A 24,896-nucleotide genomic window follows, 5' to 3' on the forward strand; every position below is an offset into this window, starting at 1 on the left:
TTTATTTGGTACAAGCACATTATTTGCATATGGACACGTGGCCAACATGCAGAAACTTTATACTTCTGCACAACCAATTTGCATGGTTCTTGATCCGCTCGATAATGGTCCGGGTTCCATGGGTTTGGGTTGGACCTTTCGTCCAAATATAGAGTGGTCCTAACTCCTACGGTCCTACCTACAACCAAACTCCGAATTAAGGTCTATGGTGATTCTAACCAGCGGTCTTGCCGTTAATGCCCTCGTTCTTCTGGAACTTCAATCTCATACCTTGCTCATTGTTCAAACTATACCACCGTTACTTGCACGTCCGCCGTTTCCGACCTCAGTTTTCATCTCTCCGTTGTAACAGATCCGACGTCGACGATCCTCAACTGCTTTTACAATGGCTTGGCGAAGGGAAACTGCAAAAGGCTCGAGCCTTGCTCGACAGAATGCCTCAAAGAGGCAGCCGTAGTGGGGTCGTTCACTGGACGTCTGTGCTCACAAAGTATGCCAGGGATGGCTTTGTCGACGAAGCTCGAGCTCTTTTCGAGCTCATGCCAGAAAGGAACCTCGTCACATATAATGCAATGCTCTCTGCTTATGTGCAATCGGGAAGGATTGGGGATGCTTCTCGGTTCTTTGATGGGATGCCTGAAAGGAGCGTGGTGTCTTGGACTTCTATGCTATGTGGGTTCACAAATGCTGGGAGAATTAGAGAAGCGAAAAGATTTTTTGACGCGATGCCGGAAAAGAATGTTATCTCATGGAATTCGATGATGGATGGTTTGATTAGAAATGGTGACTTGGTTGAAGCTCAACGGTTGTTTGATATAATGCCGGAGAGGAATCAGGTTTCTTGGAATACGATGATTAAAGGCTATAGTGAAAATTGTAGAATGGAAGAAGCGAGAATTTTATTTGAAAAATTGCTGGAACCCAATGTGGTTACTTGGACTAGCTTGATTGCTGGTTATTGTCGCACTGGTGATGTGGATGAAGGATATTGCATGTTTCAGAGAATGCCCGAGAGGAATATTGTCTCTTGGACGGCCATGATTGGTGGGTTTGCATGGAATGGTTTCTATAAGGAGGCATTATTGCTTTTCCTTGAGATGAGAAGTACCACCGACATCAAACCAAATGAAGAGACATTCATTTCACTAGTCTATGCAAGTGCTGGTATAGGTTTTCCTCCTCTTGGAAAACAGTTACATGCACAATTGATAGTTAACGGGTTAGACTGGGATGACTATGATGGAAGGTTATCAAAGAGTCAAGTTCATATGTACTCTGAATTTGGCCTTATGGATCATGCGGAATATATTTTCACCAAGAACTCAAATGACTGTTTTGTTCAGTCTTGTAATTCTATGATTAATGGGTACATTCGTATTGAGCAGTTGGAGAAAGCCCAACATTTGTTTAACACAATACCTATCAGAGATGGGATATCATGGACTTCAATAATCACTGGATACTTCAATGTAGGTCGTGTTACAGAGGCTTGTTGTCTTTTCAATGAAATGCCTGAGAGAGATGCCGTTGCATGGACAGTTATGATATCAGGGCATGTTCAAAATGAGCGCTTTGCAGAGGCTATCCACATCTTTTCAGAAATGCGTTCTGAGGGGGTTACACCTCTAGATTCCACATATTCCACCCTTCTTGGAGCTGCAGGTGCAATGGCTTATCTTGATCAGGGGAAGCAGTTTCATTGCATATTGATGAAAACACGATCTATACTTGACATAATTCTTGAGAATGCTCTGGTTTCCATGTATGCAAAATGTGGGGACATAAGTACTGCTCAGTATATATTCTCTGGCATGACTTACCGAGATACCATTTCTTGGAATTCCATGATTGTTGGGTTTTCACATCATGGGCTAGCTAACAAGGCTCTAAAACTTTTTGAAGCAATGCAAGACTCAGAGACCAATCCAAATTCTGTTACATTCTTGGGTGTTCTATCAGCATGCAGCCATGCTGGCATGGTTGACCGAGGATGGGATCTGTTCAATTCTATGTTTACAGAGCATGCAATTCAGCCAGGGGTAGAACATTATGTATGCATGATTGATCTATTGGGTCGAGCGGGTAAAATTCAGGAAGCAGAAGAATTTGTTTTGAAGCTTCCTTTCAAGCCTGGTATTGCCATTTGGGGTGCATTGCTTGGTGCTTGTGGGCTTGGCAGGAAGAATATAGAAATTGCAAGACATGCAGCTCAGCGGCTCCTTGAGATTGATCCATTGAATGCCCCAGCCCATGTCTTGCTCTGCAACATATATGCAGCAACTGGTCGCCGTGATGAAGAGGGAATGCTTAGAAAGGAAATGGGATTGAAGAGGGTGAAGAAGGTTCCTGGGTGCAGCTGGATTCTGTTGAAGGGGAAAGTTCATCTTTTCTTGTCTGGAGACACATCACATTCACAAGCTGGTGAAATAGTTTCACTCTTGTCTCATCTGGCAGTTGGAGAATCAAGTTCTATGACTAATTCTCCGATGTTTAGCCAGGAAACCTCATGAATGCAAATTATCCATTGTTCAAGGATTAAGAGCAGAATCTTATTAAAAATTTGGGAAAATTCCCTTAGTACCCAAACTTTCAAATCGTGCCAATCCAGTACCTGCCACTAATCAGCCCATTAACCAACCGTTAAGTGACATTTGAAAAGACATAAATGCCCTTCAAGCTTCATCTAATTCTCTTTATCAACCATCCAAATGTTGACAAAAAATGAACAGTTCCAAATACTTGCCTCTTCTATTTAAGAAAATTGGGGTCAAGTCTCAGTGGGCATTCTAGTGACCCCTACTTTCTTGAAAAGAAGAGGCAATGATTTGGAACTGTTCATTTTTTGTCAACATTTGGATGGTTGATAAAGAGAATAAGATGAAACTTGAAGGGCATTTATGTTTTTTCAAATGTCACTTAATTGTTAGTTAATAGGCTAATTACTGGCAGGTACTGGATTGGTACGGTTTGAAAGTTTGGGTACTAAATTGTCGTGTTGTAAGTTCGGAGACCAAAGTGGCACTAGGCCCAAAGTAGAGGGTACTAATCGGGAATTTTTCCTAAAAGTTGTTTATTGCTTCAATCCAGAGATGAATTTATCCACTGGACCATTTGCACCCCTACTTGTTTGCACTCTTATACATCTGATAGTGTAAATGAATTTATCTGCAAACAGAGCCTTGGGATCAAATAGAAATCCAAATGACATTACCATAAAAAACGGCATTTCAGATGGCTGGTTGATGGCCAAGGAGCAACAAAATTACATAACTAAGACAATGGACCTTTGAGATTCCTGCGTAAAGCATGCAAAGACCTCTAGCCATTTCCTTTGTGGGAAAGAATCCAAAATTGAGATGCAACCAAGTTACCTGTAAATGTATGGAGTGGTGAGTAGCACAGCCACTTCAATTTGGGTTGCTGACCCAAATTGGGTAGTCGATTGTGTGAATAGCATATGGTAAGACAACTATGGGATGCCTATGCAAGTGTGGCAGGGGAGGGGTGTCTTCTAACTATCTACATCATATGCAATTCCCAAACCAGTTGCGTGATTTCCATGCTGGACTGCTGGGATACAATGTGTTCTTTGACGATAGGGCAGTAAGAGCTGAAGGTGACGTTGCGCCTGAGGTCAAGCTTGAACTATTCAGCTTGAGCCCAACCCACACTAAAATTTGATACACTCAGGCTGGGTTTGGGCTCGGGTTAAAAATTGATATACATATGTGTATATGTATGCATATATGTAAAATTGCAGGTTGGATAAGTCCGAATTTGGATTGGAACCACTCAAGTTGTACCCCTAATTGGTGGTTGAAACAGCAGTAGTGGAAGCTTGGGGTTTACTTGATAGGAATGTAATGTCCATTTGGGGAGATTGTCAAGTGGTTATTGACTTTAATAAGCCAGAAGGAGCGGTTTGTTCCTTTACATTCGAAGAATTCGCATCGGCTATCCACAGAGCGCACCTCACATGCCCCATTCCCAACCCTGCATTGGGAGCATCTCCCCATAACAAATACAGGAAATATCCGCTATTTGCAGTGTCCTAGGCGGTTGAAGGTTCTAGTTCATTTGATGGCCAAACAGGCTATAATATAATGCATGGTGAATTTTCTATTTGGAAGAACTAGTATATCTCGTATTATTATTAATGAAATTTCTCAACAGAAAAGTTCACTGTAAATGAAAAGCAATGAAATAATGATCGTCGTGACTCTATTCTCAGGTTGGATTATAATAAAATTAATTGTTCAGTTTTTGAATCCACCGATATATTATTATTATTATAACCCATCAAAGACTATCTCCCCTTTGAATCAGACAATCAACAAAATTTCAAGTTATCAATGATTCATAACTCACAAATGTATCCCAATAGTTCATGCTTCAAATAAAGTATTAAAAGCTGCTTATAAATTATAATAATTATGAATTCAATTATGATACCGAAAGAAATATAACTAATCAGGTGGTATTTATCAAAATTCAAAGGGAGGTATTAATTGATCAAAGCCGTTCCGGTATCGTGTCTTTTTAGCAGCATATTATTTACTTTTTATTTTGGCTTCATAGGGATACATAACCCGGGGGGGGGGGGGGGGGTAATATTTAATGTTGTTGATGCAATCATTTTTTTTTTTAAACTTTGATTCCTCTCATTAAATTTCCTAACTAGAAGAAGATGAAAATAGTGACCTGCCATAGCAGAGTGGGTAGGTCGAGTAGGAAAGACGAACCATCAGAAAACAATAACAATGTGACAATGCAACTTTTGGACTGTAAGCCTGTAATTGAAACGAATTCTTCATTTCCAACTAATTGACCCATAAAAAGAATAAAAAGGTAACAAAATAAGAAGGGAAAATTTATGATGTGGAAAAGATATGGTATGGAAAGAGTTTTGACTAATCAAAACCCACTCATGAATTTTAATAAATAACACTTGTTTCGTTACTAAGTTTATGATTCCAATTGATTGGTCAGATGTTTCCTCTACGTTTTTCTACTAAGGAGGGGAAGGGAAGGATGACGAATAACCACAAAAGTGGCGGGAAACGAGCGTATAACTATTTTAATAAACATCTCAGCAGCAGGAGGGATTGAATAAACAGGAATTAGAAGTCACGGTGTCAACGACATCCCCTCTCAGCAAAAGATTTCTCTTCAGCCTACATTGACGAGAAGATCTGAGATGGATAGACACGGAGGGAGAGGGGGGAAAGGAGAGAGAAATGTTTGCCTCAATAGGAGAGTTTTTTGTTTTTTTTTTTCCTTGACCAGGTGACATTTTGTTTGGGAATATGTTTACTTTTCTTTTTTTTTTCTGTTGGGAGGAAAAATGTTTGCTGCACCTTAGGGTCAGAACAAATATGTAGAATGCAAAATCTTGTATTTTATATTATTTTATATGTATTTGCAATGTACATATTTGCATTTGTACTCCTTTCAAACCGAGCAATAGTGCTTATGCCCCCCAACAAGAAAAAAAAAACATAATTAATCAAAGGGAAAATTACAAAACTCTCCCCCAGATTTATTGGGGGTGCTCACTAAGCAAATCGTGGGCATATTTTTAAAACTGAACCGATCCCTTCCATTTTTACATTGTCCCGAACCAAACCATAACTGTTTGATTGGTTTGGTTTTTTGATTATTTTTGACTTTGGTTCAGTTCTAAGAATTTTATGATTCTAACAATCATTTTTTAGTTCGAGTGTATGAAAAGGATTTGACTATGATATCCGAAAGATATGATATCTGAAATTTTTTTGACCAATTAACTGGTATCATAGACGTGGAAGCCAATCAAGTGTTATTTATCAAAATTCATGGGTGGTTTTGATCGGTCAAAACTCTTTTGATACCATGTCTTTCCCGCATCATAGATTTTCCCATTGAAAAATGTTCAGAATTAGTTATGCTCTTTTGCTTAAAACTCATTATAGTAATTTATACTTTAGAGATAAAAAAGAGTAGTTTCGAAAAAAAATCATTTTTCGCCTAAAATTCATTCTTTAAATATTATTTGGAGCAAAATTTTAACCAAACATAGCCTACACGTCTGGGCCTTGATCTAGATTTTTTGTCCTCCAAACCTCAAAAGTTTTCTCTCAGGCTTGGAGTATTGCCATCAGATTGTGTTTTGCACATTTCTGACATGCAATGCTCTTTTCTTTGTTTTTTCACTTAATCTTTTCTGGTTCATGTGTTAGGGTTAGGTAAGATAGGGGATCTAATGGTGAAACCTAAAGACCCCTTAAATCACTATAAACAGTTGTTTCGATGGGTCTAGAAACTGGTTAATATCTTATAATACACATTGATACGTTGTGATATTTGAACCCTGCATGGATGGAAGCCATACATGGGACCATAGTTTTCAAGGCACCAAGGCGAGGCTAGGCAACAGGGGCACCTAGTTGCCTAGGCGTCATCTAGGAGATGGATTTTTTAAATAAAAACTACATATCCTAGGGTAGTTCCCTAGGTTCCATGACCATCTTTCTTTAATAAATATCCATAATTTTTATAAGAAAAGTATAAACTTCATGTTTAAGTCTAGAAAATCAATATATTTATGAGAAGAAAATGAAGAAAAGAAAATTAAAAAAATATAGGGGCTGAACCCTTATTGTTATAGGAAAAGAAGAAAGGTGGAAGAAGAAGAAAAAGAAATGTGTTGATTAGACAAAATTTTAAGTTCTTCCCTAACCTTATTTATTGGTTTAGATTTTGATGTCTTTGAGGATTAAATACAACAGTTAGCAATGTTTATGTTGATTAAACCCTAACAAATAAAAGATAATAAAAAAGAAATTAGTTTATAAACACAAAATGAGTATTTTGTTTAATAATGTCTATTTTATAATTATAATCTCAAAAGAATAGCAATATAAAAGTATTTTATTATATAATATACAAAACTGCTTGGCGATTAGGCGAGGCAAGCCTCCAAGGGCACCTTGTTGCCTAGGCATCGCCTTGACAACTATGCATGGGACTTCTTTTACTTTAAAACAACAAAAACTTTGAGTCGTCTTATCCAAAAAAAACAAAAAAAAAAAAAAACAAAATCTTCACATCTGTTTGGAAGAAGTAAAAATGCAAATATGTAGAGTGCAAAACCTTGTACTTTGTATGCATTTGCATTGTACATATTTGCATTTGTACTCTTTACAAACAGAGCCTAGAAAAGAGTACAAATACAAGCATGTAGAGTGCAAAATCTTTTATTTTGTATGTATTTGTACTCTTTGCAAATTGAGCTTAAGGCTGTGTTTGGTTGCAATGCTACAAAACTGTGACGGTGCAAATGATTTGAGTGTAAATTCTAACCTATTTTTGTTTCAAATTTTAGTTTATTTTGTTTGATTACAGTACAAATGAAGTAAATTAAGGCATGGAGCAGAATAAAGTAAAACCCAAAATAAAAATGAGAATTTGCATTTTTTTCATTTGCACTCCCATGCATTTGTACTAGTGCAAAACCAACCACATGCTTAGTTTGGAAAGAGTACAAATACAAATATGTACAATGCAAATACATACAAAATATAAGGTTTTACACTACATATTTGTATTTGTACACCTTCCAAACTGAACCTAAGGCTGTGTTTGGTTGAAAAACAAATAAATTTGCACCGATGCAAAACCATGGCAGTGGAAATGATTTGAGTGTAAATTCTGACCTATTTTTATTTCAGATTTAACTAATTTTGTTTGATACAGTACAAATAAAGTAAATTAAGAGATGAAGCAGAATAAAGTAAAATCCAAAACAAAATTAAACAAGAATTTTCATATTTTTTTCTATTTGCAATCCCATGCATTTATACTAGTGCAAATAAAATTGCACTGCAACCAAACACAGCCTAAGGAAAAAGAAATTATTCAAAACCTCATTTATTAACATCATCTAGTACTTCCCCCAAAGCTTTAGGTACCCCTTCGGAAGGTTTAATGAATGACATTCCTCTTTTCTATTAAGTTACCCTGTTCATAACATAGTGACCTAACTTGAGAAATAATTTCTTGACTATTGAATGACCATGTGCACTGTACGAGATATGAGGACTACAACCCGGGCTCTGTACGTGGTCTCTTGGGATTCTAAGATAATGGAAGTATGGCATGCATGGGCAAAGAGAGAAGGCCCTTGAGCTATTCTTAGAGATCGAGAAAGAAGAATCTGCATCCACCCATGCTGAGCATTGCAGTTGCATGGTTAATCTTCTTGATCGAGCTGGGCTACTGAAAGGCTACGAGGAACTCAAAGAAATACCAATGGAGATAGTGCCAGCCTTGTGAGGAGCTCTTCTAAAGTTCTATCGATATGTAACCTTGGTGAGCGACTCAGAGTCAGAGCACTAACACACACCAATACTTTAAACCTTGTGAACATAAAACATCCAAAACATGAATTAGAACTTCATAGATGACCAACCTTGATCATTAAGTGTTTCATTGATTGACAATGCAGAGTTGGTATGAGCTGCATGCATCTTGGTACACCATTGCTTTTAGTGACATTTTTTTTGCATTAAAATGTTTTTTATCCTTTAAGAGAAAAGATACTGGATGGAAGGATGCTCTATAAATTTTGAACCTGTCCAGAATAAACTGTTCTCATAAAAATTACAATCATTCTATTACCATCTTGTAGGGTAAACAAGAACTAGACTTCTCTCAGTCTCTTCAATACAAATAGAACTAAAGGAGAATGGTAAGCATTTTGTGTAGGGTTCACTAGCTGTCGGGCCCAATTGGTAAGTTTCTCATTTTCTTCTTTCTTTTCTTTCCTTCTTTTGGGCGTGGGTGGGGGGTGGGGGTTCAAACCTCATACCTGGGATTGAAACCTATTCTGGAAGAACAAGAGATACTTGGTAAGCAGAGCCCTGGAAGTACATGTAGGAGAAGATCCTGACTTAGAAAAGAGTGTAAGCAGGTTGCAATTACCAAAGACATTTACAGTATTTCTTTTTAATGGTCATGTCTGTACTCCCAAAAATCAATGCAGGAGGAGATGGAATACTAGACCCAATATATGCCCCCCCCCTCCCCCCCATACTGTAACCAAACAAGAAATTTGCAAGTTCAGTAACAAAAAGACTTTACCTTGCCAACAAATCAGTCAAGGTGTCAGCAAGGATGAGTACAGAATGGGTCTGGGCCAGCTGATCAGCATGGAAATGAGCACCATTATCCTCAGAAGCCCTCAAATCAAATAACTGCCACAAACTTCAAGTTGAAGTGATCATTTGATCCTAACAGGGCGATATTTGGGGAAATAGAGAAGGGCCACTTAAGTACCTCTAGCCTTCTAGGCTGCTCTTTTTGCTTTTGATTCTTGCCATCTGAGAAACCAGAAGGTCATGCACTCTGGCCTTTAGCTGCACAATGGAAAGATTGAAAAATGAATACATTTAGCTTCTAGAAATGAATAAGATTCAATAGTCAACTAGTTGTATGTAAATGCAGTAGACATGGCATACACGGGTAGTTGGGAAGTAGGAACCACCAGCGGATGGTTTCCCAACAAGATATTGCACACCAGAATTCATCTGATTGGAAAATTTGCTATTTTCTTTTGTTTTTATAGAAACAGGGTCTCACTTCTCAGGTGGTGGAAGAAATAGTTAGCTCCAACTTTTACCCTTGTAAATGCACTTAAGGCTCAGTTCGGAAGGAATACAAATACAAATATGTACAGTACAAATACATACAAAATAACACAAAATACAAGGTTTTGTGCTCTACATTTTTGTATTTGTACTCCTTCCAAATGGAGCCTAAGGCTCAGTTTGGAAAGAGTACAGATACAAATATGTACAGTGCAAATACATATAAAATAATATAAAATACAAGGTTTTGCACTCTACATATTTGTACTTGTACTCCTTCCAAACTGAACCCAAGTATCATAGGGTAGTTAGTTTGAATTTTGAAGTGTGCCATTTGTATGGGCTTTTGGTAAATCAAAGGTATAAAAATGTATTTTTCAAATATAAACACATTAGGAGATGTTGACCAAGAAGATGGAATATAAAGGTAAAAAGAAGGGTCAGGATAAGTAACCTCATTGAGCCCTGTTTCACTCTTTACTGATACATGAAGAGCTCCATCAGGTCCCAATCTCTTGTACCTTTCCACCTCTATATGATCAATATTACCGTCCTCTTTGACAAAAATGACAGGTGAATCTTGCAACAGATCGCACTTGGATACTATGTCAAGCCAAAGGCAATCATTGAACCTTTCCCGCATCTCTTTGTATGTGATAAACTGCACAATCATTTGAAAAATCTATATAAGCATCCGTCTAGTGGAATTTGATGAAGAATGAAAATGGTTCAAATCTGAGAGCAACCATTTTGTGCAGAGAAATGACAGAAGTTAGATCTGTGTCCAGTCTACTCCTCCCAAGACCCCAGATAGCTGGGAGCCTGGGACCCTATATGACTTTGTTAGTAATTTCCATTTTCAAAGATAAGCAAAGGCAATATGAAGTTGCTTAACCATTTAATATCCTGGATGCCCTACCACATTTAGCCACCAGTTGCTACTTAAAAATACAAAACAACCAAAATACTCCTTTTATATATAAATACAAAAATACATATAAATTTAGGCCCTGTTTGGATAGAGGGTCTCAGATAATCTCAATTTTGACTCTCTAACTCCTGCATCAATATGTATCCCAAGTTCCCAACTATCCAGGTTTATGTCTTAGTTACAACAAAATACATGGTAATTTAGGACAATAGATCATTTCATATTGAACATCATTTTCTGAATAAATCATTTGTCTTTCCAGCAGAATGAAGTGACAAACTTATTGCCCTCCCCTAAGAATGCAATAAAGATGATGATTTTGAGCTGATTTATAATTCATATTGATATGATCTGAAGGTTACATCCATATCCAGCTTACCCCTCTCAAGTCTGAAGACCCCGGATAACCTGGAACAGCATTGGGCAAATGGCTTCTTATAATTTGACTTTAATTACTTAAGACTAGATGAATACTGAAAATGTTTTGCTTAGAACACAAGAATATAGATCCAACCATCAATGTCCGTAAAATGTGCATTAGATAGTTGTTTGACATAATATTTGTCAACAGATAATGCCTTCGTTTTTGCTATTTACTGAAATTAAGTTTCCATCTTTTTCACAACGATCACATTTTTTGTCCTTAGTTTTTATGTTATGACATCATAATTATGTTCACTGGAATTTGCAATGTTTTTCCATCTTTCTTTTTTTCTATAAAGTATATCTGCATTCCCAACCTAATAAAAGAATTTCCACTACTTTTTGTCAATATATTCCCAAAATATGAACAAATAGTGAAACACATCATACCTGATCAGAAGGCAAGGTTCCACATTCTCCAGAAAGGTCATGGACATATAAAATTGCAGTTGGTAAATGTGTGAGCACAGCAAGAGTTAACTTCTCCAAATTATTCCTGTCCTCTGTAGGATAAGGAAGCATGGAAAGTTTTGTAAATAGCCATACAGTTGTCTTTACTCTTTTTGTGCAAATTTGAGGGTTTCTCACCCTCTTTTATACTAATCAATACATGCACATTTATTGCCTCTTAAAAAAAAGGAAGCATAACAAGTTAGATGTTCTGCACAGAACATAATGATTGAAGTGGACATTCTGGGAAATCAAAGGCACAGGAACCTGTAGATTTAATACATAGATCATATATGTAGTCTGAACTAGATGGTATAAGACATTTTTAGTATGACAGTTTGATTATACCTACTCTAATAATGAAAATTTTATTAAAAGAAAATTAGAGATAAAAAAAGAAGATGAAGAGGTTTCAACTTAAAGGGGGAAAAAACATCAAATACAATTAAAAAACTACATAATAGCCAACTAAAGATCATCTTCAAACTTGATGTGAACTGAACAATAAACACTTCATCATCAAGAACAAATATTAGCAACAAATCTTCCACTATTTTTTTGCTTTTTTTCCGAATTATCCTACTGTTCCTCCCCCTCCATATACCCCAACAGGTAGCAAGAATCATACTCCAAATAATCATAGCTTTCTTACCAGCAGCATTGTTAGGCCAAGAGGAGAAAAACTCATAAAGAAATGCTGGCCTGAATTTTGGACTTGTAAATAATTAGAAGCAAAACTAAATAAAATTTGACACCTTATATTGAACGAATAAGTGAGCTACATACTCCTCAAATCTCTTGCACAAAAAGGAAAGGCTAGGCAGGTGATAACCTTTGGGTTTTAAGTTGTTGACTGTCAGAAGTCTCCTAAATATTGGGCACCAAGCAACCCGATCATCCTTCCTTTCAAAGTATGGCTAACTGAGATACCTTGGGTTTCAATCAATCCATACAATTTTGGGCATATTTCACTTAGCTTACCAATTCACACCATTCATCTTCCCAAAACCTTTATACCTATTTTATATAAAGCTTAACAAGAAAACGAAACAGAAAATTTAGTCAAGGGGTATCAATCACTATTTACATGCCCAAGGGCTTGCACTGTAATGGTATTTATAAAAAATCCACCAGGCCTATTATATGAATCTCCTAACATACATGTCTTCTTAGTGTTCATTGTTTTGAGACATTTTCTTCCACAAAATACACAGGAAGCCATGAATTAGTTGAATCATTAAAGGTCTTGATTAGGAGATTTCACAAGCCAATTGATATCCTTACTGGACAATTAACACCATTCAACCATGGGACCCTTTCAAACAGCTAAAAAATTTTACTGTGGCCAGAGAAAAAATGCCAGGATATTAGGTTACCAAATTAAATGGGATACATTTTATCATCATAGTTGGGACCATCAGATGGTAGGTCTCATCCCCTTGCATCCATGTTTAATGATAGTGCCTTTGCAAACTGTCCTTTCACTGTACTCAACATTTTGCTTCATCTATAGCAAGGTTTAATACAAACTGTTTTGAGCTATAATCAGATTGAATTTGGTTCAGACTCAACAACATCCAAACCCAATCCAACTAATGAAATCTTAAATCCAAATTCAAATCTGATAAGATCTGGGAATCTCGGACCAGATTCAAATCCTATTGGAGTTGGATCGGATTCAGATTTAATCTGGTTCTGCTTCATATTTTTAAAAATAAAGAAATAAATTTAAAAATAAAAATAATAATTATTTTTAACTTATATATAATAAAATAATATAAATATGAAATATTGAATTTATATATTAAACCAATATACATATATATTATAAATTAATCAGACTTGTATTTTAATCAGATTGGATGGGCTTAAATCTGCACCTGATCTGATTATGTAGACAGATAATCCGAATCCAGGATAATCAGACTGGATGTCAGATTGGGTATTATACTTTCGGAGCCCATTGACAGCCCTAAAACTGTTGAACCTAGAAGGCTGGAAATGCTTTTGAACTTCTAGACATTGAGAAAGCCAACTTCCCACAAAAAATGAACTCTTATAATTTAATAAAAATCACATAAAATACATATGGCATACCATCATTTCTCTTCAAAAGACCAGGAGTGTCTGTAACCTGCAGTCAAGTTACCAAGATTTAATATAATTTTTATAGAAAGAAAGAAAGAATTGCATCGTGTAATAAACAAGAACTTTTAACCTGGAAATGCTGGTAGTTTATAGCGATATGGCCCATCAAAATTCCTCTGGTTGTGAAAGGATAGTTGCAAACCTGAGCAAATAAGATCAAACTTTATGTGTTGAGAAATATGCAACAATAAAGATTTCATGTATTAATTACCTCAATCTATGAAAAAAAATAAAGATCATTGTCCAATGTTGGTCTCGGCTATCTGGGGTCTTGGGAGGGTTGGACTGGATATGGATATGGACCTAACCTTGTGGCATTTTCTTGCACAAAGTGACCAATGTCAGATTCAAACCGACATCCTCACACTTGTCAGCCCGAGATATTTTTTTAAGATAAATAAAAAATAAACTTTATAGATGAAGGGAAAAGAGAATACAACAGGGTGATAAGGAATCACCCAGCAAAAACAGACCCAAATATGACAGACCCACCCTAACAAAACTGACCTTTAAACAGAAAAGCAGCCCTACAAACAACACAAAACACTTTAAAAACAAAACCAGACAACTACAAAAAAATATATATATATCGCAGAGAGTCTTTCCACCAATCACTAGAAGAAACAAAAGCAACCAAAAAACTGCAGATCCCACATCATCCAACCCTTGCCATAAAACACAAAAAAAACACCCTGAGCCCACCCAACCCTCTGATGAAAAACTTAAGCCCAAGCTTTATCATCCAACCCGCATCACTCTTGTCAGCCCGAGATATTACCATTATATATTAACTACTTCCATCTAAAACCAAATTAATAACTTCTTTTTCTTTTTTCTCTTTTTTCCTTTCATCTTTTATTGAGCTCAAAACACAAATTCCAGAGGATAGTTGTCAGGATAATTTTCATAAAGTTGATACCTTATATACTGTTTGCACTACTTAATTTCTACAATTTGACCGAGGTATCATTGTTTGCCCTTGGAACATGGCTTGTAGTCTGATCTAATATAAGTTGAACCATTTAATTGTGTATCTTTTTCAAGGAAAAGGACATTTCTCTTCTCCTCTTTTGGATGCTAGGAGTTTCTCCTGTGGCCAAAGCTTCTTCTCTCATGTTTAGGATGCAAACCTTCTTATAGATTTGGCCCTATTAGTGGTGGGAATTGCTCTTTACCCTACTTTTTCCTTATCAATGAGCACAAAAAGAGATGCAATGGACATTTTTAGAGTGATCTGAACCACTTGATCCATGTTTAGTGGATAACCTACCTTTACAAAGGTCATTTTCACCTTTTTTTTTCCATTTTGACCTTTCCAGCAGAAAATTAAACCACTTACCTTGCTGGCGTATGGCTGTAGTTCTGCCATATGGAAATGGCAAAGCATGTAGCTGACTGCCGTACATGTGGCATTTTATCTATTTATTTATTTATTTTCCAGGAGAGGGGTCGGGGATAATGGTCCTGACTAGAGTATACAGTAGGCCAACTACAGGAAGTTAGGAACAATCATTTTCAATTTAAGGCCAAATGCGGGACATAATTGGTCAATAGTAAGGGTTCCACCACATGGACCTATTATGGCCATGAGCTCTGGAACTTCAGGGGCAAACATGTGGCACTGTGAGGCCCAACAGTCTTGATTTGGCCCATCATAGTTTTTCCATCTGGCATAGTGGCCAATGGAACCATCATGTGAGACCAAAGTTTTAATTAGTTGATGCATTCATATCATGTGGATAATGTGCAATTTTCTGCACACAAAAATCAAGATATTAGTTCAATAAAATGAATTTGAAAGAGTATTTTTAATTGTCAAGGAAACGTTCAACCTAAAAAGTTAAGCTGTTAGGTGAGGTCCCTGAATAGGTTTTTATTCTCTAATATGCCCCCATCACGCAAAAGTCCAATGGGCTTGAAGCATGGACAAGCTTAGGCCCACCCATAACTTGTGCTGAAATTTAATTAATTATAATGGGGGCAGTGAGGATCGAACACTAAACCACTTGGTTAAACAGGCTTTGATACCATGTCAAGGAATCATTCAACCTAAAAGCTTAAGCTGTTAGGTGAAGTCCCTGAATAGGTTTTTATTCTCTAACATTAATATTAGTTCCTTTTTTTTCTTTTGCTAACCATGTCTTTCTCAGGATAATGTATAATTTTTTTCCACACAAATACTTAAAAATTTGCTAGTTATAATGCAGTCTAAGTTTTATCTACCCCAAAGCACATACATAGCTTTTGAAGTAACAAAATGGACCATAATTTTTTAGAACTGTAGTCACCTCTGGTTTCCCTGTTGAAAGAATACGGACTAGGGATGACTTTCCCACATTAGGAGCTCCAACTAGACACAATGTCGGTGTTTCCAGGTCAACTACTGGCATTGCACGCAATGTCTGCAACCATACCAAATCAGTCCTTCAGAGAGGGGGAGGGGAGGAACTTGAATCTAACAAATAAAATGCATCTGAAAATAAGATTTTCTTAAGAAAATAGGAGTTAGAAATGAAAACAGGATCATGACATGTTTGTCATTTGTCAGAGCATTGCCTAGGCACTGAGATACTCTGAGATGCTAGGAGAGTGGCACCCAAACAAATAGAAAACAGGTGCTCAGAATAATAACTTCGGCAGTTGCCTAGATGCCAAAGTCAATTAGGTGACCTTGACATGTATCCTTGTCGAAGAGACAGGTGCTCACAACATAAGAGACATATAAACATCACATATAGAAATAGAAGGAATCAGAGTGCATGACATCTTTTGTTTTCCCTTCTTCTCAAAACATCACATATAGAAATAGAAGGAAACAGTACCTTGGCAATGTTTAACAAATCATCCACAGCTTTCCCTTCAAGTTTAAAAACCTCTTCCAGTTTCTTCATACCCTTCAGAGTAAAAGGAGCAAAGTGCTTTAGGAAAGAAAATACTTTACATGGATAGATAAAAGCATGGGTAGTCTACATGCAAACAAATACCAACCTCACTGAGTCTCTCCTCTGCTTCACGCTTTGATAAGGACTGGCAACATTTAATAGGCAACTTGAGTAAAAACTTTTCTTTTTGAATACTATGAGTGATGAAGTAACATCATATACACTTTTCTTCTATTATTATTTCTAATAGAACAGCAAAAGATGGAAACTTACGGCCAAATTGCCAAATTGACATTAAGACCCCCTCAATAGTGGGGAAAAAACATTCAATCATGTAGCAACATTCAAAAGTTGATGGTTCTTTTGATATTTAATCAATATACAAGAAGAAGCATAAATGAATATCCCAAGTGATAAAGCAACTTCTCATAAATATAATTTTGTTTTCCAATACATTTCTATTATTTAGTCCCCAAAAGGTCCCCAAGAGCCTTTTAATAAAATACGAACCCTCATTCAATTTAGAAGGAATGGAGCTCATTATCAAAAATAAATGAAAGAGATCTAATAGTAACACTATGGAAAACAACTCTTGTATGCTTAAATCCTTAATGAGAGATAAAAGCTCAGGACATCCAAGAAGGCACTTTTCTGTTGCACTAAAGAAAACACAAAAATCTTTTCATTATGATGACCAAGATCTCCTTCTCTCTCTATTCACTGCTAGCCCATCTTAAAACTGTGGCGATGTGTGCATACAGCATACATACACATCTATAGATATGTATAAAATAAGCCTGTTTTCACTACTATCAATTGCCTTTTAATATTGAACAGTGTTTTTGTAGTGATATATACTATTACTTAAATACCTATCTTTCACATACATACAAATGTAACCAACATATTTTATGCATGCATGTTGGTACAGGAACTTTGGGCAAGCCCACAAGCTGGTGGCCTGACCCAAGTTGCAGTCCTATTTGAAACTGCGGCCCAACAAAATTATCATCCTCTTTATTTGACTTATGACTTTATAAATTGCACAGATTTTCACCTCAAAAAATACTGTAGCTGCGTTTTTTTCATAGGCACTAATTGAAGGGATGAGAGATCCATCGTATGGACGCCCAAAGATTGCGGAATAAAGGGGCGAATTTCAAAAATTTTCTCTTCCTTCAACTAGGAATCGCATTCCCTATTTTAGAAAATCATATTTTCAATGATCATTCTTGAACCATAAACTGAACCAGATCTGAATCAAAAGGAGTAGGAGAGGATTATACCTGATACGGAGAAATAGTATCTCCCAACGAAGGTGTTCACGCCAAAGGAAGGATCCAAAGACTGCTCCCACTGAAGATGGTGCAGTGCAGGATGGAGCAGAATCAGCAGTGTTCTTCTCCAAGAACTCTGTCCTTCGCAAGAATCAGCAGGATGGCATGTGAGCACAGCTTCCTATCAATTCTTTCTCAAAGAACTGATGTCAAGATCGAATCTTGACTTCTCCCACAACTGGAGATCGAACTGGCAAACAGGGCGGCAAGAGAGTATTCGCAGGGTGCAGAATTCTCTCTTCTTGTGATTTCAGCACTGAAGAAAATCTGATTGTGTGTGTACTAAAGGCTGCCGCCCCCTCATTCTTTTGTTAACCTAAAAGATCAGCTCCTAATCCAATTAGGAGTTGCTTATCCAAATCATATGAATAAGACCCCTTTTAGGTGATAGGGATAAATCCTTATCTTATCTGCAGATTAGATTAGCTTTTTCCTAATCTCATTAGGAGGTTTCTAGATCTAAATCACATTCAAATCTGGACTTTATGAGTGGATAGGGTCAAGACCCTATCCTATCTGCTAATCCATCTCAGAATTCGCCCCATTATTAACTAATAAAATAGCCCAGTTCGAAATGGGCTTTAGGCCCATTAAGCTTATGTGCTCACTTAACCTTCCTAACTGCTGCTCAGTTGGGCTTCCTTGTATGGCGTGGGACCCAAGCATTGATCTACACATCAGTCACATGGGTTCGACCCAGCCTTTGTTACAAGGCCTGGCCGAATACACTGTTATGGACACTGCACCCCCTGAAACCCATCAAATGGGCTCTATGGGCCCAACACTTACCCTAAGTGGTCCCTGGGCCAAGCCACCTTGTAACACCCAGGGACTATGGGCAGATGCAAGATTAACCCATCAGGTATTATCCTCAATGGTCTTACACTTAACCTCTCAGCCCATAAAGATCATACACTGCCCGACAATAGATGACCTCTCCCTCGGCTGCAAGGAACAATGTTGCACTCTCTACTTATATGAATCCCGGGAATTAAAACCTTCTTGCAAACATTTTAGAAACCATAATATATATACTTTTATATCTCATAAAATATACTTTGCAAAACAAATCTCAACGGTTGAAATCGGTTGCTGGCAGTCTTGGTTTCCATTAGTGAGAGTGCATCCTCGATCATTACCTTTGTCCGACAAAAGGGCTGATCCTGTCACTATGATCACCAACTCAGATGAATTCTCGGACTGTCCCAACATACCCAGATTTTGACCCCCGCTAAGGATCTCACTGAATGGTACATCAAAGACAGCCCAATCCGACACCTAGTGCAGTATCATAATCGAGTCTAGGGGTCGGGTGTAACTTTCTAGTTTTGCCCATCAATCTCCAAGGTCCAGGATAATACTGGAAATCTGGTCCAGTTCATAGATTCAATTAATCCTACACTGTATGTGCCTAGGGTCTCACCCTGGCAGCTGAGACAGGCCACCCCAACCGACTTGGTGGCACTACAGTGTCAGTCTTGTCAGGATAGGTCTCCCCAGACCGACCCACTAGCTGTGAACATTCTAAACTAACACGAGTCCCAATAAGTGTCCAGTTTAAAAGTATTATACAGAAACATATCAAGGGAACATGAATCAAATATGCACTTTTATTCATTTACAATAAACTCATAAAGTACATCATTCTGATTGAAGCTAAGGGCATACAAAACTGTCTAACACCAATATACTATAAATGCCAATAAATTCTCTCCTCTTGCTAAATTCCTCTGTAGCCAGGTCTAAACTAGGGAATTAAACCCTCAGAATTGGACATTATTTACCAAAGAGACCTAATGAAGTGGAATTGCAATTTCAATGAAAAAGGACATGAATTTATTAGGTGGACCACTTCATAAGTTGTAAATGCATACAACACATTCACACTTTATCATCCCTCTTCATGAAATTACCAATTCTCAAAATATTATGAAGAATTGTTGTCCACATGTTCAATCAGATATATGACAATCAAAGATTTTTTGAAACTCAATCTCCTCAGCCATTTCTCTATCTATCTTGGAATCTCTTTGAAGAACAATCCCACGTTTTCTTCTCTTCCACACTAGTGTTAACAATAGGGACACTATCACAAAAGTGTCTGTTCTTAAGGTAAAGACATGGTCTTTATTCTAGAGATGGTCTTTATTCTTAAGGTAAAGACATTCCGATAAGGCCATAACTGATTTTTCTTCTATTTTTCAACTTGTCCTTTCTTCTATCTTCTTCTAACATCTTCAACTTGATATTCCAACAGTATTTCAGGTCCTTCTGTTCAACAATGATGTAAACCTTTGCAAGCAATGATTTTATGAGGTACATCAGACCAGAAAAAGTAAGGCTTCGATAACAAATTTTCTAGCATATTTAATATCATGGTTGTTCAATTTCCCCTTGGTTCATTGCTAAGTGCATGGAAGCTAGCAACCATTTCTTTTGCAGTTTTGCTCCAACTTAATGTTTCTTGGATCCTTTGTCCAAGTTCCAGCAGCTTGAAATTGATTTTCCAATGGCAGAAAGGTCACCCTTCTGTTAAAGCATTATCATATCTCTGCAAATCGTTCTCATTAACTACTTATGAGGTAGCAGTCAAATAAAAAGTAGATTTTCAACAGAAAATTCTCTAGCAACTCCAGCTTCAATTAATGTTTGCATGCTCGCATTCATTCAGCATTAGTCGCCTGTTTTGGGGTTACATGACAAGATTATACTACATTTCTTCTAGCTCCAGTCTTGAGATTTCTTATGAGTTCAAGTTTGGGTAATATTGTTGTAAAGTGGGTTCTAAAAATTCTGCCCCAACTACACCTCCTCTTCCATTTTGGGAAACTGAAATATACCATGATAAACAATGCAAATCCATCCACAAATCAACTATTATGAGATCTATTAATCTTGTTCAATACCTAGATCACTCAAACAGACACCCTACAAATCTAAAGGACAGAATAACATGAAAAGAAGATTGCATGGATGCATGACCAACACATGGGAAAAGTATTAACTTTTTAAGATACCAAACAGAGGCAACAAAATTAGTTCTTCATGGCAAGATATTGGGATAAAAATCCATACAGTTATGAAGCATCTTCTCCAAACTAAGCATTGCATCTAAAATAAGTCACCGACCTATGATTAAGATGTCAAAAAGACAACACAATGTGATGAAATAGCATCCGGCTTTAGTCTAACAGAATTCCAACCTTAGAACAAAGAGAGGCATTTTCCTTTCCAACAGATTGTATCTTCTTCCTCAGAGCATCTACCCTACCCAAAACCTGTCAAACCATAAGCAATCACAGCATTATTGCATGGTAGTGGAATGCTACTAAATAAACTGCCTACAAATGTAGTAAAATGGTTATGATTTGATAAGGGACAACTTACACAAGGGGCAGAATTTGTATCTTATGCAACTTAATGCCAAGATGGAGGGACAAAGATGCACACAGATTACAGTCTGAGGTCAGAAGTGCACCTCTCATATGGGGACACCTCATTCAATTAAAATCCACAGTAAAGATATAACTGGAAAACAGACACACTAAAGCTCCTCCATGAAACTGAATCCAAGACATTTTCACTTGCAATAGACAAAATTAATTAAGGTATCAAATATGTGATAAGAAAGTGTCTTTGAGAATTTATGGAACTGCTTCATTTAATAGGAGGATAAGATTTTTCAGCATCCAGTGTTTTGACCTCTTTATTTGTACACCTTTTGCATTTGCAGTTCTCTTTTCCTTTATTAATTATTTATCTTTCCAATTTATTCTAAGTTAAAAGGCACATATTTCTGGACACTAACCCAATACATTTGTACACTATCATTGTTACAGCATCTTTGATCCATTGAGTAGAAAATAACCCTAAAACCATTGATAATCCAGAATTGAAAGTACTGCAGATCCTAGACACTAAGACACACAAAGCTTTCACAGTATGTAGTTTACCTCTTCATAATGTCCATCCCCAAGAGTTAACTCAATAAGTGATCGTTCATAAGGGTGCAGATACTTTTTGTTTGGGAAGTTTTCCATGTATGATCTCAAGGGAACAGTCAATTCCTGAACAATAAGACGGGAAATTTTAGATGCCTGTTTGGAGAGATTTGTTTGTACTCATTCAACTATAATGAAATGTTATAATCAACATATACTTTCATCAGTGCATCAAGTTGCTTTGCTCCTCTGTTTCTCTCTCTCTTTGCAATATTAACAATGCCTACGACACAGGTAAACTAAATCATGTCTTGCACCTGGTTCTATTGACCAAGCTTTAAGCTTAGCATATGTAGAGAAAAAATAGTTTCAATATTTTAATAAGATATTTGCTGTGATAAATTACCTTTTGTAGGAGAGACCCTCTTTGCCTTCCTCAGTGCTGAATAAAGAATATCAACAGATGGCATCACCATTGGTAGTTTTTGAAATGCACCAACGGGCTCAAGCTTTGTTGAAGTTTTGTCCTAGAATTGAAAAACATTAAGCAATCAATATTTCCTTTTATATAGCTTTTGGTGCAGACCCTTCAGCCACTATGAAGTATGAACTTATATGGTTAATGCTAAGGCAATTATATGTAGATTATGCAAAATAGCAAGCAATTAGGAATCATTCATGGTAATATGAGCTAACCTGTTGTGAAAACCTTTAACAATTGAATGCAGAATAGGATATATTGATCCAAAGCATTTGTTAGAGAAAAGTCAATAAGTGGTAGGTAGATTTTGATCAAGAACTGTATATTCATACATCTATATGCATAAACACGTATATGTTTAGAAAAGTGATTAAGAACCATTTTTAACCTTACAGAACTAGAAAGTTAAGCTGACTTCTCAATGTATATGCTCCAAGTATCAAACAGAAAAAATGGAGAAAAAAAGTTTCGGGAATAACCACATTTTGGGCATTTAGATGAAATCCTCCTGCAGTTCAGAATTTTTTTCTGAATCACTAGGCTCCACAGTTAGTGCAGTATGAGCTATGTGAAATGTAAAAATGTGATATGTGCTTGTATAGTTAGAAAGTTGGGGGAAACAATACAACCTAACTACATCATTTTTGAATACTAAACATCCTCGAAGAATTTAAATGTTATGCAATAAAAAAGAGCATTTTTGACAAGTCAGTGCACATTGAATCCTGTTGAGAAATTGAAGCTGCATTTCCGGGTAGCACCTTGTTTAGTTGAAATTTGCAGTCAAAGACCAGAATTAGCAACAGACAGCACACTACCAACAGAAACTATAATCTCGGTACAGGGAAAAAAAAAAAAAAAACAGGAACAATCATGGTTGGAGGAGATACCTGTGAACTAGCTTCTTGTTTAGTTCGGATAATGGGAACGTTGCTTCCATTTGCAATTTCACATGTGGTGGTCTGCATTTCCCTTCTAAGGCACAGTCTGGTAGATATTTCTATTCCAGCCATAAAAAATGAACCTGCATTATCTATGAAAATTACCAGAACAAAGAAGTTAGTAAGCATGGGAGAAAATCCACCAGGTTAAGATTACTTGTCAGTGTCGCTAACAAAACCAGATAATACCAAAACTGAAAAAAGTTGAGAAGGGAGAGAGAGAGATAGATACTACTTACGAGTACATGACCAAAAATGAATAGGACCCCATCAAAATTAAAAAAAAAAAATCAAAAAAATATATTTAAGACGAAAAGAAGAGCTACATCTGATTGGTCCATCAAACGAATGGTATGAAGTGAAAATTGAAATTTCATAGCAAATGAAGAACCAATATGGGTATTTGAACAGAACCCGTATAAAATTCCACGAAGAAATAAGATATGAAAGCGAGAGAGAACTGAAATTTACTTCCCATCAAATGGGTACTTGATAGAACGACGGAAATTGATGGATATGGTGGTTTTTCATGGGATTTTTTTTAAGGTAAACTGAGCTCACTTCCATAAAAAACCAAATCAATCTATATAAGGATGAGAAAGAACCTTTGGAAAGCTTCGAGCTTCTCTGCAGAAGCTTGGTAGAAGGAATATGCCATAGCTGAAAGAGAGTGTATGCCCCGCACATCGTCAATCAGTGTATCTCTAGACTCTAGGCCTGTCCTTAATCCCCTCTTTTTGGGATAAACGGGGTGCTGTGCAGTGTGTACTCACAGAGAAGAGGAGGAGAAAAATCCACCTTCGCTTAAGTTTTTATTTTCCTTTGTTTGGTTTGAAAGAGAAGGTTGGGAAGAGAAGGGAAAGGCAGTCAAGGTAATCAGGTACTCAGGTTTCTGGCAAAAAACTAAAACGGCTGAAACGGATCGAAATACCGAATGAAAATGGATATTGATCGATCCATATTTGATAAGTTCAGTTGTAGCCAGATTGGAGCATTCTCCCAGTACCAAAAAAACGTTAGAGATTTTAGCCTCTTGGGCTACCATATAAGCAATTGTAGTCATTTCCCTATGTCTATAATATTTATTTACAGTGATAGTCATTGCACAAGTTTTTAATTCTTTGACGATAATGCTGTAGATGCCTATCAAAAAATTCAAAGCAGCCATCCAGAGCGTCCAATAGAGCTTTTGAATCTGTGAAGATAGTAACACCGGTCCAACCATTCCTTTACGCAAAAAACAGACTTTGAATTTGAACCGAGTGGAATCGATCATATGGGTTCCAATCGAGTTCACATAATCACATTATGATGAGATATTGAATTAACTCGAATAACTCAAGCCCGGTCTATCTTGGTGTGTTTCAGCCTTGTACTTCGCAAGAAATAACGCCATCTTTCAAAATAAGAACAAAGATGTCTCCTGGATTCTAAGGCAATTCCAAATTAGTTCTCAAGTTCTGAATATCATTGAAGATCACGAAAACTAGGATTCTAGTTTTATATCTGGCTCTAGGCAAGAGTACAAATGAATTAATTTTTAATGATGGTGCTTTCAGTCAGTTAAATAATGGATCCTATGGTCTAGTAGTCCTGGATAACAATCGGAATTTTCTTTGTCCTACTGGTAATATAAGCTTAATGTGTTGCGATGCGGGAAAGTTTGCTTTTAGCGAAATCGATCCATTGTTCCAGCCTTTTTATTAAAACTGATGCAAAGACTTTAGTGGATGCTC

The 24,896-nt window shown here is 36.8% G+C and overlaps 2 protein-coding genes across 9 annotated transcripts; one reads left to right on the top strand and one right to left on the bottom strand.

Moving 5' to 3' along the window:
* The first annotated feature begins 36 nt into the window (after window positions 1-36).
* On the top strand, window positions 37-3,118 carry LOC104609883 (pentatricopeptide (PPR) repeat-containing protein). The gene has a single exon (XM_010276308.3). The coding sequence runs from the start codon at window positions 237-239 to the stop codon at window positions 2,508-2,510; it is 2,274 nt and encodes a 757-aa protein (XP_010274610.1). The 5' UTR covers window positions 37-236; the 3' UTR covers window positions 2,511-3,118.
* A 4,843-nt stretch (window positions 3,119-7,961) lies between these two features.
* Window positions 7,962-24,168, bottom strand: PDE318 (P-loop containing nucleoside triphosphate hydrolases superfamily protein). 8 transcript variants are annotated; one of them, XR_016080982.1, is made up of 16 exons: window positions 23,766-24,163; window positions 23,110-23,252; window positions 22,145-22,265; window positions 21,957-22,021; window positions 21,751-21,864; window positions 21,001-21,075; window positions 16,567-16,605; window positions 16,401-16,472; window positions 15,867-15,980; window positions 13,649-13,720; window positions 13,528-13,564; window positions 11,371-11,483; window positions 10,081-10,287; window positions 9,316-9,395; window positions 9,121-9,179; window positions 7,962-8,396 (listed from the first exon to the last, which is right to left on the bottom strand). XR_016080982.1 is itself a non-coding variant. In XM_010276311.3 (15 exons), exons 1-14 carry the CDS (start codon window positions 23,845-23,847, stop codon window positions 9,318-9,320), a joined length of 1,332 nt encoding a protein of 443 aa, XP_010274613.1. In that variant the 5' UTR covers window positions 23,848-24,163; the 3' UTR covers window positions 7,962-8,396; window positions 9,316-9,317. The 8 variants fall into 8 exon arrangements, 2 of the variants coding, with proteins under 2 accessions (XP_010274613.1, XP_010274612.1); XR_016080980.1 differs by having other exon boundaries at window positions 9,121-9,233; XR_016080981.1 differs by lacking the exon at window positions 7,962-8,396 and adding an exon at window positions 8,581-8,900.
* Window positions 24,169-24,896: the final 728 nt, after the last annotated feature.

The sequence above is a fragment of the Nelumbo nucifera genome, chromosome 1 (assembly GCF_055504915.1).
Source record: "Nelumbo nucifera cultivar China Antique chromosome 1, China Antique-T2T, whole genome shotgun sequence".
Classification (NCBI taxonomy): domain Eukaryota; kingdom Viridiplantae; phylum Streptophyta; class Magnoliopsida; order Proteales; family Nelumbonaceae; genus Nelumbo; species Nelumbo nucifera.

Excerpts from the sequence above, each read along its gene's own strand:
- LOC104609883 (XM_010276308.3), top strand. The coding sequence starts at position 237 with ATGCCCTCGTTCTTCTGGAACTTCAATCTCATACCTTGCTCATTGTTC.
- PDE318 (XM_010276311.3), bottom strand. The coding sequence starts at position 23,847 with ATGTGCGGGGCATACACTCTCTTTCAGCTATGGCATATTCCTTCTACC. Across the intron at positions 16,473-16,566 it reads CAGAGGAGAGACTCAGTGAG|GGTATGAAGAAACTGGAAGA; the intron begins GTTGGTATTTGT and ends TTTACTCTGAAG. Across the intron at positions 11,484-13,527 it reads TCTTTTGAAGAGAAATGATG|AGGACAGGAATAATTTGGAG; the intron begins GTATGCCATATG and ends CTTATCCTACAG.